Consider the following 20,113-nt stretch of genomic DNA (forward strand, 5'->3'; position numbering starts at 1 on the left):
TTATTTTAGAAAAGAAAATTAACACAACAGTCAATTTGAAACAAAATTGCACAAATGTATAAGGACATAATAGTGACGTGTAATATGAGGAACCCACTAAAAAGCAAAGCTTGTAGGATGTAGGTTCCAAAAATATAATATAGGCTTTTAGTATAGGTTTTCCCTGCCAATTTCGCACTTTTGTCAGTCCAATTCCTTATTGCTGCATTCAATTTAACAAGATTTAGCGTAGATGACATGTTCAGTATTTCAATTTTATGATCTCTTCATTCAAATTCATTTTGGAGCATTCAAATCAGCTTTAACCTCATTCTAATTAACACTTTGTCAATTTGAATTCGTGAAACAAGCACCATTTCGTTATTGGTTCATTAGGTGATCCGAGTATCCTCTCGGATCACCTTCTGTATCTGTACGGATTCTTTCTTCTTTTTTAGGTGATCCGAGTATCCTTCGGATCACCTTCTGTATCTGTACGGATTCTTTCTTCTTCTTTGTTTCTTTATTTCTCCGCAAAAGTTGTGCAGAGGTTAGCTCAGAAAGTCCGCTGCCTATCAATTTCAAAATTATATTATGTATGCATCATGTCCCAAAGACGACAAATCTAATGTATCATTGTGATCAGTCGACCGTGACGTCACTATGACGTCATTATATGAAAACACATTCTCAATCATATCTCATTAATGGAATGAAATTTTTCAATGAAATTTACGTCACATATATTTCAAATTATGCGCATTCTACTCATGTTCTCAAAATTCATATTTTCTCTTAAAACGTGCGCGTACGCGCGCGTTGAAATATTTGTATGCTCCAATCGAGCTCAAAATTTTTTTGCACACGTTTCAGACCATTTGGAGCATTTTTGAAAATTGAAAAAATCGGACGGACGCGTACGCGCGCGCGCATATACGCACGCACAGCTCATGTGCAATTGAAATTTCCAGTTTTTTCACTTTGATCGGATGTCTGAAATGTTAAGGAATATTTATACCAAGTTTCAAATCAATGCGACTCAATATGACGTCATACGGGCCCGTCAAAGTTGAAATTCTGTGCGCGCGTCAATGGCGATATACAGTGCAACTATGCCAAAAAACTGCTAATTTTAAATTCGATTTTACTCGTCAGGATGGACGGTGACCCCCCATTTTCTTTACATATTTTAAAACCTGATGAGTTGTACATGTCCTTTCATGGGTTGGCAATGCTGACAAAATGATTAAAAGATAGCAAATTTCTTAATAAAGTAAAAAAAGTAAATTTTCAAAATGACGTCATCAAATTTCAAGTTCATTCGAGCGTATCTCACTAGTCCCTTGTCAATTTTCACCCAGATTTCAGTATGTTGTAGCTTATTTAATGTTCTTTCAAACATAAAATTACAACATTTTGATTGAATAACGGTATCACCTCGTAAAAATGGATTGAAAGTAACCTTGTCAAATTTGACCAGTTTACGTGTTATCTCTATGGGAGTGCAGTTTTTCTGGAAATGAAAATTGACATGACTATCTTTATCGAGCACTAGCTCACTTACCCTTCAGTAAATTTCTCCCAGATTTTGATATGTTGTAGCTGAGACTTTACGCTACCGTTAGTGTGCCCTTCGTTTTTTCATACGATGTCGGGATCACGTCAAAAATTTTGGTTGAAATTCAGGCTTATCTTCGATGTATTGAGATATTTCTTTCTTTCTGCAACTTTCTTTGCAATAACTCAAGAAAAACACGTCCTATCACTTCTATATTTTGCACATGTTTAGTTCATGTCACGTACATTATTTCATAAGATAACAACTACTTGATCAGACACCATCTTGGGTATGTAAATCAGGGTCAAAGGTCATAAGTGTTTCATCCTGTATCTTAGTGAATACATTTCTTATCTTTCCCATATTTTGCAAACGCAAAGACCATGTTACAAGGATCATTTCACAAGATAACCACTTTTTACTCAGATGCCATCTTGTCTGTGCAAATTGAGGTCAAAGGTCATATGTACTTCTTTTTGTATCTTCGTTATGACGTGTTATCTCTATGGAGGGAATTTTTTTAAATGTGAAAATTGACATGATTGTCTTTATCGAGCACTAGCTCACTTACCCTTCGGTGAATTTCTCCCAGATTTTAATATGTTGTAGCTGAGACTTTGCGCTATCGTTAAAGGGGAAGGCTAGTAACTGATCAGTGGGAATCAGTGGAAATGCTGGGAGATGATTGTTCCAATCCTTATGGGATTCATTCAAGAGTTCATTGTATATCTATTGTTGTGTGAAAATGATTTGCTTCAGAACGGTCTCATATTCAAGTAATGTGCAGATTAATGCTCCGTCACTGACCAGGGACGCTAACCTGGAAGCATTAAACTGCACATTACTTGAATATGAAACCATTCTGAAGCAAATCATTTTCACACAACAATAGATATACAATGAACTCTTGATGAATCCATAAGGATTGGAACAATCATCTCTCAGCATTTCCACTGATTCCCACTGATCAGTTACTAGCCTTCCCCTGTAAGTTTCATTTTGTTTTTTCATACGATGTCGGGATCACGATAAAAAACTTGGTTGAAATTAAAGCTTATCTTCTATGTATTGAGATATTTCTTTCTTTCTGCAACTTTCTTTGCAATAACTCAAGAAAAACACGCCCTATCACCCCCATATTCTGCACATATTTAGTTCATGTCACGTACATTATTTCATAAAAGAACAACTACTTGATCGGACAACATCTTGGGTATGTAAATTAGGGTCAAAGGTCATAAATGTTTCATCTTGTATCTTGGCGAATACCTGTCCTATCTTTCCCATATTTTGCACACGTATAGACGATGTCGCAAGAATCATTTCACAAAATAACCACTTTTTCCTCAGATGCCATCTTGGGAGTGTAAAGGTGGGTCAAAGGTCATTTGTTGTTGTATCTTCGTTATCTAGTGTATACGGAATTTGGTACCAAAGATGGCAGATATGACTCCCTTTTCTAAACGAGAATTCAAACATCACACGGCCAACGTTTTTAACAACAGACGAAACCTGTATGGTCATGCCTATTGCGATCAGGACTCGAATCATTGATGAAAAAAAAAAAATCGGATCACCTTAATTTGTCAGTAATGACAAATTACAATCTCTAGTTAGGTGATCCGAGTATCCTTCGGATCACCTTCTGTATCTGTACGGATTCTTTCTTCTTCTTTGTTTCTTTATTTCTCCGCAAAAGTTGTGCAGAGGTTAGCTCAGAAAGTCCGCTGCCTATCAATTTCAAAATTATACCATGTATGCATCATGTCCCAAAGACGACAAATCTAATGTATCATTGTGATCAGTCGACCGTGACGTCACTATGACGTCATTATATGAAAACACATTCTCAATCATATCTCATTAATGGAATGAAATTTTTCAATGAAATTTACGTCACATATATTTCAAATTATGCGCATTCTACTCATGTTCTCAAAATTCATATTTTCTCTTAAAACGTGCGCGTACGCGCGCGTTGAAATATTTGTATGCTTTAATCGAGCTCAAAATTTTTTTGCACACGTTTCAGACCATTTGGAGCATTTTTTGAAAAATTGAAAAAATCGGACGGACGCGTACGCGCGCGCGCATATACGCACGCACAGGTCATGTACAATTGAAATTTCCAGTTTTTTCACTTTGATCGGATGTCTGAAATGTTAAGGAATATTTATACCAAGTTTCAAATCAATGCGACTCAATATGACGTCATACGGGCCCGTCAAAGTTGAAATTCTGTGCGCGCGTCAATGGCGATATACAGTGCAACTATGCCAAAAAACTGCTAATTTTAAATTCGATTTTACTCGTCAGGATGGACGGTGACCCCCCATTTTCTTTACATATTCTGAAAGCTGATGAGTTGTTCATGTCATTTCATGCGGTGGCAATGCTGACAAAATGATTAAAAGATAGCAAATTTCTTAATAAAGTAAAAAAAGTAAATTTTCAAAATGACGTCATCAAATTTCAAGTTCATTCGAGCGTATCTCACTAGTCCTTTGTCAATTTTCACCCAGATTTCAGTATATTGTAGTTTATTTAATGTTCTTTCAAATATAAAATTACAAAATTTTGATTGGATAACGGTATCACCTCGTAAAAATGGATTGAAAGTAACCTTGTCAAATTTGACCAGTTTACGTGTTATCTCTATGGGAGTGCAGTTTTTCTGGAAATGAAAATTGACATGACTATCTTTATCGAGCACTAGCTCACTTACCCTTCGGTAAATTTCTCCCAGATTTTGATATGTTGTAGCTGAGACCTTACGCTACCGTAAGTGTGCCCTTCGTTTTTTCATACGATGTCGGGATCACGTCAAAAATTTTGGTTGAAATTCAGACTTATCTTCGATGTATTGAGATATTTCTTTCTTTCTGCAACTTTCTTTGCAATAACTCAAGAAAAACACGCCCTATCACTTCTATATTTTGCACATGTTTAGTTCATGTCACGTACATTATTTCACAAAATAACAACTACTTGATCTGACACCATCTTGGGTATGTAAATTAGGGTCAAAGGTCATAAGTGTTTCATCCTGTATCTTAGTGAATACATGTTCTATCTTTCCCATATTTTGCACACGCAAAGACCATATTACAAGGATCATTTCACAAAATAACCACTTTTTACTCAGATGCCATCTTGTCTGTGCAAATTGAGGTCAAAGGTCATATGTACTTCTTTTTGTATCTTCGTTATGACGTGTTATCTCTATGGGAGGGAATTTTTTTAAATGTGAAAATTGACATGATTGTCTTTATCGAACACTAGCTCACTTACCCTTTGGTGAATTTCTCCCAGATTTTAATATGTTGTAGCTGAGACTTTACGCTACCGATAATGTGCCCTTCGTTTTTTCATACGTTGTCGGCATCACGATAAAAAAACTTGGTTGAAATTAAAGCTTATCTTCTATGTATTGAGATATTTCTTTCTTTCTGCAACTTTCTTTGCAATAACTCAAGAAAAACACGCCCTATCACCCCCATATTTTGCACATGTTTAGTTCATGTCACGTACATTATTTTATGAAATAACAACTACTAGATCGGACAACATCTTGGATATGTAAATTAGGGTCAAAGGTCATAAATGTTTCATCTTGTATCTTGGTGAATACCTGTCCTATCTTTCCCATATTTTTCACACGTATAGACGATGTCGCGAGAATCATTTCACAAAATAACCACTATTTCATCAGATGCAATCTTGGGAGTGCAAAGGTGGGTCAAAGGTCATATGTACTTGTTGCTGTTTCTTCGTTATAGTATATGCAGAATTTGGTACCAAACATGGCAGATATGACTCCCTTTGCTAAATGAGAATGCAAACATCACACGGCCAATGTCTCTAAACACAGATGGAACTTGTATGGTCATGCCTATTGCAATAAGGACTCGAATCATTGATAAAAAAAATCGGATCACCTTAATTTGTCAGTGATGACAAATTACAATCTCTAGTTTTCTTTATTTCTCCCAAAAGTTGTGCAGAGGTTAGCTCAGAAAGTGCATTGCCTATCAATGTCAAACTTATACCATATATGTATGGTGACCCAAAGACGACAAATCTTGTAAAATCATTGTGATCAGTCGACCGTGACGTCACTATGACGTCATTATATGAAAACACATTTTCATTCATATCTCATTAATGGAATGGAATTTTTCAATCAAATTTACGTCACATATAGTTCAAGTCAAGCGCATTAACTAACATTCTCAAAATTCATCTATATCTTAAAACGTGCGCGTACGCGCGCGTTGAAATATTTGTATGCTCAAATCGAGCTCAAATTTTTTTTGCACACGTTTCAGACCATTTGGAGCATTTTTTGAAAAATTGAAAAAATTGGACGGACGCGTACGCGCGCGCTCATATACGCACGCACAGCTCATATGCAATAGAAATTTCCCGTTTTTTCACACTTATCGGCTGCCTGAAATGTCAAGGAATATTTCTACCAAGTTTCAAGTCAATCCGACTCAATATGAGGTCATACGGGCCCGTCAAAGTTGAAATTCCGCGCGCGCGTCAATGGCGATATACAGTACAATTATGCCAAAAAACTGCCAATTTTAAATCCGATTTTACTCGTCAGGATGGACGGTGACCCTCCATTTTCTGTACATATTTTGAAAGCTGATGAGTTGTACATGTCATTTCATGGGGTGGCAATGCTGACAAAATGATTAAAAGATATCAAATTTCTTAATAAAGTAAAAAAAGTAAATTTTCAAAATGACGTCATCAAATTTCAAGTTCATTCGAGCGTATCTCACTAGTCCTTTGTCAATTTTCACCCAGATTTCAGTATGATGTAGCTTATTTAATGTTCTTTCAAACATAAAATTACAATATTTTGATTGGATAACGGTATCACCTCGTAAAAATGGATTAAAAGTAATCTTGTCAAATTTGACCAGTTTACGTGGTATCTCTATGGGAGTGCAGTTTTTCTGGAAATGAAAATTGACATGACTATCTTTATCGAGCACTAGCTCACTTACCCTTCGGTGAATTTCTCCAGATTTTAATATGTTGTAGCTGAGACTTTACCCTACCGTAAGTGTGCCCTTTGTTTTTTCATACGATGTCGGAATCACGTCAAAAAATTGGGTTGAAATTCAGGCTTATCTTCGATGTATTGAGATATTTCTTTCTTTCTGCAACTTTCTTTGCAATAACTCAAGAAAAACGGCCTCTATCACTTCTATATTTTGCACATGTTTAGTTCATGTCACGTACATTATTTCATAAAATAACAACTACTTGATCGGACACCATCTTGGGTATGTAAAGTAGGGTCAAAGGTCATAAGTGTTTCACCCTGTATCTTAGTGAATACATGTCCTATCTTTCCCATATTTTGCACACGCAAAGACCATAATACAAGGATCATTTCATAAAATAACCACTTTTTACTCAGATGCCATCTTGTCGTTGCAAATTGAGGTCAAAGGTCAATTGTACTTCTTTTTGTATCTTCGTTATGACGTGTTATCTCTATGGGAGAGAATTTTCTTTAATGTGAAAATTGACATGATTGTCTTTATCGGGCACTAGCTCACTTACCCTTTGGTGAATTTCTCCCAGATTTTAATATGTTGTAGCTGAGACTTTGTGCTATCGTTTCATTTCCTTTGTTTTTTCATACGATGTCGGGATTACGATAAAAAATTGGTTGAAATTAAAGCTTATCTTCTATGTATTGAGATATTTCTTTCTTTCTGCAACTCTCTTTGCAATAACTCAAGAAAAACACGCCCTATCACCCCCATATTTTGCACATGTTTAGTTCATGTCTCGTGCATTATTTCATAAAATAACAACTACTAGATCAGACAACATCTTGGGTATGTAAATTAGGGTCAAAGGTCATAAATGTTTCATCTTGTATCTTAGTGAATACCTGTCCTATCTTTCCCATATTTTCCACACGTATAGACGATGTCGCGAGAATCATTTCACAAAATAACCACTATTTCATCAGATGCAATCTTGGGAGTGCAAAGGTGGGTCAAAGGTCATAATGTATTCATTGCTGTATCTTCGTTATTCAGTGTATACAGAATTTGGTACCAAAGATGGCAGATATGACTCCCTTTTCTAAATGAGAATGCAAACATCACACGGCCAATGTCTCTAAACACAGATGAAACTTGTATGGTCATGCCTATTGCGATCAGGACTCGAATCATTGATAAAACAAAAAATCGGATCACCTTAATTTGTCAGTGATGACAAATTACAATCTCTAGTTCAATTTAGGATGATATGGTCACGTGATCACGTACATGCTGCGCTCGTTCATTCGAATTCGTTTTTGGGCATTCAATTTAACATCTTTTGCAGTCAATTAAGCACATGTTTATGCTTTGGTTCTTTCCTTATTTTATACAACATAGATATTGTTTTGTAAGCATCATTACACTTCATATTTTCGTATTTATTTTGGAGATTTTGGCAACAACTTTTTTTTCGATGTGCTTATTGAGTCTCCCAGTCCGAAGATAGTGCATGTCGTCACAACTTATCTGGCCGTTGAGCGCTTTATTCCGAGTGTGTCGGCCAGTTCTAGGAAGTCAAGGTTATGATCATCAAATGTTCCTATAATTCTTGCTCTGTCTTCTTAAAATATACGTCTGTATCTAACTTGTGCTGTCATGACTGTAAGAAGATGAAGTTAATCTGTAGTATTGGTACACGTAGGCCTATATGTATGAAAGAAAAGGGGAGTCACAGAACAACAAACTCGAGTTATATCGGGTCAAAAGTGATACTTTTACTGCTTAACAGTGTGTGGATGAAACAAAAAGTCACATAGAAATGCACACCTATTAAGAAAAAAAAAAGAAATAACATGACTTTAAGTTGAATGAAAATGTTCGGAATTACATAAATGTTCTTATCGTGATGAATATTGATTGTAAACTATAACTGTTTGCTTTCTGAGGAATCTGTTCCGATGAGCCAACACTTTACAAGTGTCTGTTTGATCCAAAAACTAATGCTATTGTACAAAATGTGCTTTCCGAAGCTTGTGTTTAACATACCGCATACCCTTACGGATATTAGTGGAAATACAATCCTACCCAGTTATTTGGACAGGAACGGTGGACATCCGGAAAAGTGATTTGTTCGGATAAGCGGAATATGTTCAAGCATGACAATTTCTAGCAAGTTGTATTGTCACCACCAGATATGAACATATTTGCACTCTTTTATGATTCATAATATGATGTAGACTATAGAAACGAAATGAAATGATTATGAGAAAATGTTCCTTCTTATGTGTCTTTGTTTCTTTCAGTTTGCTTAGACAATGAAAAGGTGAACAAGAATGCTCCAACGAATCGATTTTTATTTCAAAGCGTTACTGCAATCACGGCAATACATGCACTAAAACAGGGACCTCGCCGTAATTTCATCTCTGAGCAAATAAAGATAAGCCATTTACATGTAATTCAAAGTTGGTATAAATTGTGTTTACAAAGGACAGCACTATGCTTCATGTGGCCACCAGCATATTATATAAGCAAATGTCTTAAAGATTACTGCTACACTACTGTTCATTTCAACTGAAGATTGCTTTGTCGTCACAGACCTCGCTGAACAAGCCGCAAGGGGTTAAATTTAGCAAGAATTGTTAGTGCACTTGGTCGTTGTTTATCACGAAACTATTGAAGTTGGTTCACACAGTGTATGGTTTTCGGTTATTTCTATTATTTCCCCTTATTGTGTGTCCTTTGATAAGCTGGTGAAATTGTTCATCTTGCCTCTGTTATTTCGTGCTGTTGTTGCTGCTGCTAAACTTTGCCCGCTCAATTCAAGCATGTTACTCTCTATAAAAAAAAAAATCGAGTGAAAATATTCACTCTGAAAGGAGTGAATACAAAAAAGAGTGAATTTAGAGTAAAATTGGAGTGAATTTTAAGTGAAAATGTTCATTTTCACTCATTTTGGAGTGACCTCGGGGATCACTCGAAGATTTTGAAGTGATCCCTGAGGTCACTCCAAAATGAGTGAAAATGAACATTTTCACTTAAAATTCATTCCAATTTTACTCTAAATTCACTCTTTTTTTGTATTCACTCCTTTAAGAATTAATGTTTTCACTCGATTTTTTTTTAGAGAGTATAGTTATAGAACATTATTCCCCCCCCCCACACACACACACAAACATAAATGATACACTGACGAAAGAGACACATTTTTTTTTTTATTGTAAAAGTAATTGCATTTAGGTAGAAGTCAGAAGAATTAGCTGTTGATGAGACAGAAGAAACAGAAGAAGGCGGAAGTGATGGAGAAGAAAAAGAACAATTGATTTTTCACACGTAGAGTGCCATGTAATTCCATAACATGCTCAGATTACCAATGACATTTTAATTAATACCAGAGGAAAAAAAAAAACAGGTCTCCTTGAATACAAAGAGACAAATGGATAGATGAATGATAATGAATGAATGAATGATTCGATGTGTAGTACAAAAAAAAAATAATGTTATGATTCCCTTTGCAATCCCGTTTGCATTACATTGTCTGGTATTTGCTCACTGCTGTTTTTTTTTTTTTGACAATTTTCATGAAAAGGCTGAAAATGATAATCAAGTACTGAAAGGGTATACCCTCTCGTCCTTGCTCAATGAATTATACTTGAAACATGAAAATGAAACTTCATTTGAATCAATTGGTAAAATGACTGGGATTTCCGGAAGGTTAAGCACAGTGATCTATTGGTGATAGATGTACCCTGAAAGTTTCCTAATGATCAAAATCAATGGAGGACCTTGAGTTCGCTCAGTCGGTAGCGCATCTGCCTCTAGATTCGAAGGACCAGGTTTAGATTCCCGAGTCAGGTCAATATTGTCCGTAATCATACCGGGTCCCCTCTGGTAAAGATGCAAAGTACTCTGTCCCTCGGATAGGACATGAAAGGGCGGTCACGTGTGTCAGTGTGAGTCACAACTTAGTCGCATCACAAAATCGTAAGAAGGGTACTAAAATAAAGAGGAAAAAATTAATTAAAAATCAGAAATGCAGTTTTGCCAAAAACTAAATAGCTGCAGATATTGAATGTGAATTCCTCTACAAACTACATTTCGACTGGAAGATGAAAGTAATTCTAATGGAATTTGAAGGGACTTTATTTGACTGGGTGTATCTACAGAAGATTAAATTTTGGTTACCGAAGATGGAACATCTCATTTCTCCTTAGCTGTTTTACAGAATTTTTTTGCATTTTGAATTTTAACACATAGTCTCTAAATAGGGAAACATTTACCCGTGTGAGCCCTGAAAGATCCCGCTTCATTCATTCATCGCAAAGAGCAGGGTGCTAAACCGGTGAAGTGGCCCCCACCTGACACCCAACTGGACCTCATATATGAAGGACCATCTAGTGCAGATAAATGAAGAGCTTGCTTCCAAAAAGCGCTAAATCTATTGAAAATGGTGGATTAAGCGCCTTTTGGAAGCGAGCTCCTCAAATATGGGCTAAGTATCCATCTTCTCAGATGGAAATGATAATAATAATTAAACGAATAAGACAAAACAAGAAGAAGAAAAAAGCGGAAGTAATGGCAAAGCAGGACATTAACACCTTACATGTATGAGTAGTATGTATGGATGATAATAAATAAATAAATAAACATATATACATGTTTATCAATATAAACATATATATACATATATATATATATATATATATATTTATATATATATTTATATATATAAACATGTACACATACATATACATATACCCTAAAATACTAGTGGATAAGATCCTCGCTGTGACGAAACTAATGTGCTTAATTCTGACCTCATGATTATTGCTTTGACATTTTAAATGTGTCGATGATGTCTCGATGTTTTATTTGTCTTCTTTATAGGACCAAAGTTAGAAAAAGCAATTATTTGTAGAGACTTAGGCCTACCAATGTCCGATGACCAGCATGGAAACAGTGACTTGGCTTATTGTGACCATCGGCCTTGGCATCAGTTCACTGAGATGCTTAGCACAGACAATCGAACGTGAGAATGATAATAATTATGATTTACATCTCTTAAAAATAATACCAATATCTCTTTGTTTTTCTTCTTCTTCCTCACTATTCTTTTCGTGTCTCGGAGGTATAACGTGTCTCCGCTGGAGAAAGATTAAAAGGCATAATGTAGTCTGTAAAGCTACATGTCTGCTTTTCGAAACGAATTAATCTATTGATGATAAATTTTGTTCTGATTATTCGTTTCATAAAGACGATTGTACATTCATGGTTTTGTAATCATTTCTTTCAAATCATGTACTCCTCGGTGTCGTCTTTGCATCACTAGCTTATACAAAATGTATGACTGTATCACATGCAATACAATAAAATTGTCCTTTCAAGCACAGAAAATTTGATGTTCATAAAGTGCAAATGACTATCTTTAAAGACCGTGCAGTTACATAGGTAAAAGATCACAAAACAACACGGAAATAGCATTAACTTTCAGCGAAGTCTTGACTATATTGATCTCTTTACTTTGTGTATGTACCCATGCAGAGTATGCTGACGAGCAGAACGTAAGTACGTATAGTTTATGAGTTCTAATTGCACATTTTCAATGTTTATTTTCCATGAATTGTGTGTGGCATTTCAGCACACACAACAGACATGACAGAGATTGTTCTGCCACCGAGTGGAATCGTTACGCTACAGTCCCGGGGCTACCCTTCCAACTACCCCAGCGATTATCACGAGCTGTGGCTGGTATCAGCCTCGAGTGGGTCTAGGGTTCGAATTTCCTTCACAGCCTTCTCGCTGGAGCACGGGGTGGACTTTCTGACCATCGGGACCGGTCGAGACCCGAGCAGTATCGAGTCGGTTCTCGTTCGGCTGTCTGGAGAGTTTCTCCCCGATGATATCGTCACGCCAACAGACAAAATCTGGCTGGCAATGGACTCAAGTCTCGATCAGGAGGCGCCTGGCTTTCATCTCAAATTGGAAGAAACGATGCTAGGTAAGCTATCTAGCTTCCCTTTGAATTTTACAACCTAAATTGATGATCCCATTCCATTCAAAAGACTTGGCTCATGAAATAAATTCCAAATACAGGCAACACACCGAAAACAGGTACTAAGGGTTACTCGGGGAAGAATCGTTATGGGAAAATGAGAGCGAGAGAGATGAAGTGAAGAAGAAAATTGAATGTTCAGATAATTGAACAATAGGGACCTACATCTTTCTAATGTGCATCACCTATGAACCTTTTCAAGTATCATTATCATCTTCCTTCTAAAACGATAAACTCAATCTTTTGAATATCTTCATCTGTTTGACTTGTCCCTCCACGGGATCTAGAAAACAAAGAATGTTCATATCATTATGCTGAAGTGTCGTGGATATGTCGCTGAGAGACTCTTAATGTAACGTATATAAGACAAGTTAAAGTCGTTTTGTTATAGATACAAACAACATGATCAAATACTACTTTTATCTTGCAGACGAAACTTTGCAAAATACACTGGACTTCCACCAGAACTTGACGTTGCGTTCTCCAGGCCATCCGGGATCCAAGTATCCAAATGATGTCGATATCTTCTGGCCAATCACCTGTCTGGATTCCTGCGAATTCCTTGTCTTCTTCGAGCACTTCCGAACGGAGTTCAACCATGATATTCTCTCCATTGGGCCTGGTCACCAGAGGAGTGATAACCCAAGTAGAACCGTTGACTTTTCTGGGAGCTCTTCACCAGGAGAATACTTTTCGCACTCGTCAACCATGTGGATAAGCTTTGTTTCTGACCACGGTCTAACGTATGCTGGATTTGAACTCACCGTCTATCCGGTTTCTTCTGGTAATATTCTGATCTTTAGTTTCAAAGCGTCACGTGTTGTCAGTAAATAAGTTGTCAATTTAGTAATAGTTCTCACAGCCATGACAAATGAAGGCTGCAATGTCCATTCTAGTTTCGGTAATACCATTCTTTATCTTTATAGTGTAACTCTTATTGGCTGTGTGTTTGTGTGTATGTGTGTGTGTGTGTGTGTGTGTGTTTGGGTGTGTGTTATTCATACATAATGTATGTATGAGTATATTAATATACATTCACGTACTGATATCACACAGAAATAGAAAGTCAGTTATGAAAAGTTTAATGCAAATAACAGTTTGAAGAGGATAACAAGCGTGAATTTACCATGTTGGCAAAATACAAAAGGTCTCTTTAAAATATCAAAAGACCCTATCCGCCTGCGCACTCAGTAAATATATTGTTTGTAATAGTCATACTTGTGGCGCCCAAGTGACGAAATGAGGTAGTTTACCTTCGCAGTAAACCACATGACGGTAGCTGGTGTAATCCATTCCCGAGCGTGAATCCCGCCTTGGAACCAGACCGCTGGAGGCGGGGTTGCGCCAGGCTGGCTGTTCCTCCCTCGTATCTGGTGGAAATCAAAACAATCACAGCAGGTAGAGTTACCAGATAGACACAGTCTCACAACTCGCTACTGTATTCTATATTCTTCTCCAACGCTAAAAAATGTTTTCGACGAATATCTTCATAAAGGCATAAAGTCATCAGTGCAGTGCTATCTCTGCAGTGTAAGCGAGTCCGACAGGGTTGGACTATAGAATAAATAGACGCCTTGTTAGCAGTGTGGGCTGAAACTTCCGGTTTTGTGGTTTTAACATCGAGTGGGACCCACTCGTAGTTACGGGGGGGGGGGCAGAAGCTTAACCTCGAGGTTTCGTAACCTCGAGGTTAAGATTCGTCGTGTGGACACACGTCGTAGTTAGGGGGCAAGAGCTAAACCTCGAGGTTTCCTAACATCGAGGTTAGGGCCTGCCGTCTGAACATAACTAATACCTCAGCATTTACGGTGGAGATACAGAATCGTTTCATTAGTGACAACAACATATAGCAAACAAACAAACAAGCAAAAAAAAAAGCAACCAAATTAACTAACTTACTAACAATAGCAGAAGAAGATGATGACTAAATCGTCATAAAAACCCCAGAAAAACTAAACTCACTCACACAGTCTACCACAGAAGCGTTATTTCACTATCACGAACACTATCATTACACACAAAGTTACTTGCATAGTATTTACCCGGAAGCTGTTGACTTCACGGCCCTCGTAGGTTCGGGTCACGACGAAAGGAGATGTAATGTCACTGTATTTTGCTACGATGTCGGCAACCCATTGCTGGATCTGTGCCGTTGTAAGCGATAAAACAAACATAATTATCAGTACAACTGTATCATTAAAACCAATTATTCGGCATTTGAGATTTAATAACAGCAATTTGAGAGACATAATAATCGAAGGTATTGTGATTACATTAAAATGCATTACTCGGACGAAGTTGCGTCAAGGGAAACAATGCATACGAATAGCTGCATGGCAAAGACAAATAAGAACATTTTATGAGAATTTGTATGAGATTCAAGTATTTCAAGAACTGCACTAATTCAAGAACTGCACTAATTCAAGAACTTCACTAATTCGATGTTTGTCAAAAATACTGAAGTTCATTCTTACCCTACTAGACAAAAAGATTCTTTTCATCTTTCTCCTGTACGAACCGTATCTGCTTTAAAAACAATAACCACTACAGGACCTAAATTTTGGAATGAGTTGGATAGAGAAATAATCCAATCTCAGTCTCTTTATTCATTTAAACATAAACTTAAACTAGTTTTTCTGAATTCATATCTATAGCTATTCTTCAATCCTCCTTGATATTCTCTGTTCATACTTCACATTACTGACATTATCGATTATGTAACATGTGCCTCGCTCGTGATTTCTGTATTATCTCCTGAACTTCCTTTGTACACATTTGGTATCTCTGCTATTGTACACTGCATCTGACTTGTACCTCGCTCGGGTGATCACGCAACACTCAAGAAGTCTGTGCCGCGGACATTGTTTTCATTGTTTTCTTTTTTCTTTTTCTTTTTACTCTTTGGCGTTTATATTTCTCCAATTCAGAAATTGTAATTCCTTTAATTACATACCCAAGTAAGAAATAATCTCACATCCGCATCTGGGAATCTACACCCTACAAGCAATGCTTCTATGTAGATTCCTCATATTTCACATGTTTTATTGTCTTATAAGCTGTACGTGACAATTTATCCAGGCTTTTGTATTGTGATGTTTATGTTTTATGTATTTGTTGAAATGTGGAATATGGAACGATAAAAAACAAACAAACAAACAAACAAATTCGATGTCTCGTGGAAGAATATATACTATGGGATCTGAGATACTAATATAATGTATAATTAGTTTGACCGGTTTGACGCGTGCATCACCATTCTTCATGGCATGGACTACAGAAAAAAAAGATACATGTATTGCCAAACTTTGCAAGGATGTATAAAGTAAACAAAGCACATTGACGGGTTTAGACTTTGTCAGATTTGAACATCAGTCATGGCAATAAGATAAGCTGCAACGTGGCCAGATACATTTGCGGCATATTAAGACAAAAGAGGGCAGTCATCAAATCTAACACCAGTAACCACATGATCGGTTTCATGATTATAAACATTTCATAACGAAACATAATGATATCGATATTACTTTGACGATATTTTGTATTCTCACCTCATCGTATGTGTGGTAATTCGTGTAGTCAAAGTCCTCAAGCGAACTGACTCCCGGGGACACTTTGCGTGCTTTGCGCCTCTCCAGATTCTCCGCCATCTGACTGGCAATCAGACCACCCACATCAGAAATTATGACGTCGATGTCGAGGTTGAGTGACGTCAGCGTATCCCGCACGTGATTGAAAAGCATAGGAGGCACCATGATGTCGACTGGCCGGTTCACCGACGAAGGAGTTGCTTTCCGCCAAAAGTCGATCTTGGCAGGTTTTCATGGAAAAAAAAAATCGATATGTTCATAGGCTTCATATTTCTGTCCGTCTTAAAAGTAAAAAAAGAAATAGGATGATCATACACTTTATTTACACAAACCATGGCAGAAGAGTTTCTGAAACGAAAGCAATTCTATCTACGATGTACGTTCTTCACAGGAAAAAGGAAGTATATTGGTATCTGTTCGCAATGAACATGCCACATTTGAGGCACGGAGAGATCAAGCCCACACGAAAAACACGAACAGATGTTGCATTGAGGTTGAAATTCAATGGTAAACAGGAGCAATTCTATTTGTGGATGAGTGTGATAAAGATAGAATTAACCCTCGGCAATGGAAGTGTGTCGGGAGTAACTTCATATATCAAAATGGAAAGCATTAGATTCTGATGTGCGGATAAGGGTCAATTTATCGTAAAAGAGAAAAATAACTGTCCGTGAATAATCAGAGTTTGTCTCCAATATTCCAGAGAAGTATACAAACTTGTTTTGTTGGCAATTAACAATAGGTTGTGGTCGTCTGAAAATGTGACTTCCAGGCAGAAATCTTTATCTTTTGTCACAAGTATAAGCCCCACAATTCAAAACGTGCTAACCTTTACGTGTCGATACTGTGTACGTTGTCCCTTTGTATCATGTGACTTTAAAACTGCAAAATGCTCTGCATTCTACCCATAAGGCTTAACAAACCTTCGGAATAATGAACCATATCTCATTTTCGTACTAATGAACCTTTGGTTCAACGATTCTTTCATTTTTTAATTAACGTACCTTTGGAATAACGAACTGTAACCATCATAGCAGTACTCTACGTTTGATCAAGAAATCCCACTTTGCTCATGCCCTCAAATCGAGGACGCAATAATGTCGTATATCCAAACTTATATAATCATTGAAAGAGAAATGTGTGATGTTATGGACACGGACACGCAACCAAAGGTGAAAATGTAAATCAAGATAAAACTTCATTGGCTGAATTCAATCAAAATCTTGAAAAGAGTAAAGGAAAACAATGATTGTTGTAAATAAAAGTTGTATCCTTTCTCCCCAGAAAGCAGTGATTAACATTGTATTCATAATATGGAAGTTTAATGACAGGACAATTTCGCCCAAGGACAAAATTCACATTTCATTTCTGTTACATATAAGAGAACCAATTATATCCTGCACGTCATATCATTCTATAAATTGCAAAGTCGTAAATAGTGAGTTTAAAATCATTAGTATGATTTGAACTTCTGTTTAATTGTGTTGGGATGGAAATTAGGGGGGTTTTGAGGTGAAGACATCAAGTCCTCTTGTAGACACATAATACAAACGGAACCAACATCATTTTTCTTTCAAAGAAAATGAAACATTGCGATTTCATAATTTCTTAATACTGTACGGCCGATTTCTATTAAACTTAGTTGTTGGTATTTTTGCCTCGCGCTTCATTTTACTTGGCAACTAATGAAACAAGAGGTGTTTGGAGGCAGTCACCGACCGGAATGAGTTCCCTGCCCAGGACTATCGGCAACGAGTCCAAAATGCCTTGCCTATATCAGATGATAGGGGCCAAACTGATGCAGTCAGGGGCGGATACTCATAATTGATAGTCCGCCGGGTACGAATATCCAAAGTCACGACAAATGCCCTTTGTAACCATATTGTTTCTTTGATACTATTTCTTTTCATAGAGTCAACATACTAAAGTACTTTTTTTTTTATTAGGACATGAGCTCACCAGATCCAGTCCATCTAAACCATGATCGAACTTCATTAAACTTTTGACTTGGTAGATCGTCGAGGGGATGACTCTCCACACCTGGTATCTGGAGAAAAATAAATAAACAAACAAACAAACAAACAAACAAACAAAAAAGAATACAGTAAATGACCTTACTTTGTAAGATATTACATTGTACTTACCTTGTTATAAGTTCATGTGTGATGTTGTTTGTTTGCTTTCATTTCCGTACAATTTAGTCAAAGGTATAAAACCACAATGTAGAGATCAAAAGAAAAAAAGTACGACTGCTGAATGCGGATCTTGTGAGCAGTTACAGAATATCAGTGATGTGAGATATGAATTATAACGATATTTGTAGTGATGACGAAAATAATGTTTATAATTAAGGTTGATAAAATATGATGATTTAGGTATAACATAAAGACAACGTACAGCATGTTATCTCCCTGTCTGGCCTGTATCGATTAAAAGGGCAGTAGGAACGCTGTGGACAAAGTGTTTTGCTTAAATAGAAATAATTCCCCCATATCACTTTACCTCAGGGCGGTAGACCTCAGATGTCACCGATGTAAAAACAGCAACAACAACAAACAAACAAACAAACAAACAACAAACAACAACAACAAACAAACAAACAAACAAACAAAACAAAACAATAACAACGCAGGAAATCCCTCAAACGCCATAAACATGATACCCCAAGCAAACAAATTCGCGTGCAAACATGGTATCTCCATTCATTCCATCTCTCTCAAAGTCAGGTGCACATTTTATATACAGTAGGACCTACATGATGGTTTTAGGCATGGCTCGACACTAACTTTTTTGTTTGGTGGCCCGATGGGGCCACCAAAATCCTAAATTTCAAATTTTTGGTGGCCCGAGAGAAAAATTTGGTGTCCCGAAAAAACAACAATAAAACACATTAAAAATCTTTTTTTTTAATGAGTCAAATACTTAAGTTTTATGATAGTAAGAATTAGAAGTTGGACATAATTATCTTCTCATAAATAAACTTCAACAAACTTCCAACACTCACTCTCAGGCCCTCATTCAGTCCTTTTCTTCCATCCTTTAAACAAATTTAACTGCTAATTTCCGGCGCAAAAAGATACGAATTTATTGACATACTTTAAAAAAACTTTTGGTGGCCCGAGGCGGGCCACCAAATTTGCCCTTTTTTTAAATTTGGTGGCCCGACTTTCATTTTTGGTGGCCCCGGGCCACCGGGCCACCGTTAGTGTGGAGCCCTGTTTTAGGTATTTGTTTTTTCGTTAAATCAAAACGGATTCAAAAACATAGAGAAGAGTAAAGTCCTACCCGTCATAGTCACGACCGTTGACAGGGGTTGATGATGAAAAAGATCCGAGGAGTAACAGAACCAGAGTCTTCAAGACGAGGTCCATCCTTGCATTTCAACTCAAATTCCTACGTGCTTCTTGATAGGTGTTGGAGTGAGCAATGAATGAGCAATGACTCGAAGACTGGTTACCAATATTCCTTACTTCACGTTTGAAGTTAAGTGGGAAATATTAAAGTTTACAGTAGGAGGGAGGGAGGGAGAGAGATGGAGAGAGATGAGATAATGGATTATGATAATGGCAAAAATACCCGTATCATGTACACTTACGCGTCATGCAAATTTTTGTTTTCGCCATTTTCTCTCAAGCGATTCTGTATTAAAGGAGAAGAAAAAGAAAAGGAAAGAAAGAAAATAATAAATCATCGGATTTAGCAATGGCTTATCCGAAAGAAAAAAAAAACCGATAACATCTACAATAAGTAAACAGCTTAGAAGTGGCTGTTCGTTTCACAGGATGCTTCTGGATAAGTGCCGAGGTAATTAATGACCTTTAATGATGAGAAGCGTGCCATTTGCTCCTTCAGCGGAGGCGATGTTTGTAGAATTTATCAACTTCAGTTATCTACTAACGCGTTAAGCTTTGAACCGAGT

The 20,113-nt window shown here is 36.9% G+C and overlaps 2 protein-coding genes across 2 annotated transcripts; one reads left to right on the forward strand and one right to left on the reverse strand.

Moving 5' to 3' along the window:
- Positions 1–12,207: 12,207 nt before the first annotated feature.
- Positions 12,208–13,441, forward strand: LOC139715110 (tolloid-like protein 1). The gene is made up of 2 exons (XM_071626724.1): positions 12,208–12,553; positions 13,038–13,441. Exons 1-2 carry the CDS (start codon positions 12,208–12,210, stop codon positions 13,439–13,441), a joined length of 750 nt encoding a protein of 249 aa, XP_071482825.1.
- Positions 13,442–13,794: 353 nt separating this feature from the next.
- On the reverse strand, positions 13,795–19,565 carry LOC139715109 (carboxypeptidase A1-like). The gene is made up of 5 exons (XM_071626723.1): positions 19,480–19,565; positions 18,154–18,241; positions 16,156–16,413; positions 14,650–14,751; positions 13,795–13,977 (listed from the first exon to the last, which is right to left on the reverse strand). Exons 1-5 carry the CDS (start codon positions 19,563–19,565, stop codon positions 13,795–13,797), a joined length of 717 nt encoding a protein of 238 aa, XP_071482824.1.
- Positions 19,566–20,113: the final 548 nt, after the last annotated feature.

The sequence above is a fragment of the Diadema antillarum genome, unplaced genomic scaffold (assembly GCF_040938485.1).
Source record: "Diadema antillarum isolate AM-2024a unplaced genomic scaffold, OU_Dant_1.0 seq00002812_RagTag, whole genome shotgun sequence".
Classification (NCBI taxonomy): Eukaryota; Metazoa; Echinodermata; class Echinoidea; order Diadematoida; family Diadematidae; genus Diadema; species Diadema antillarum.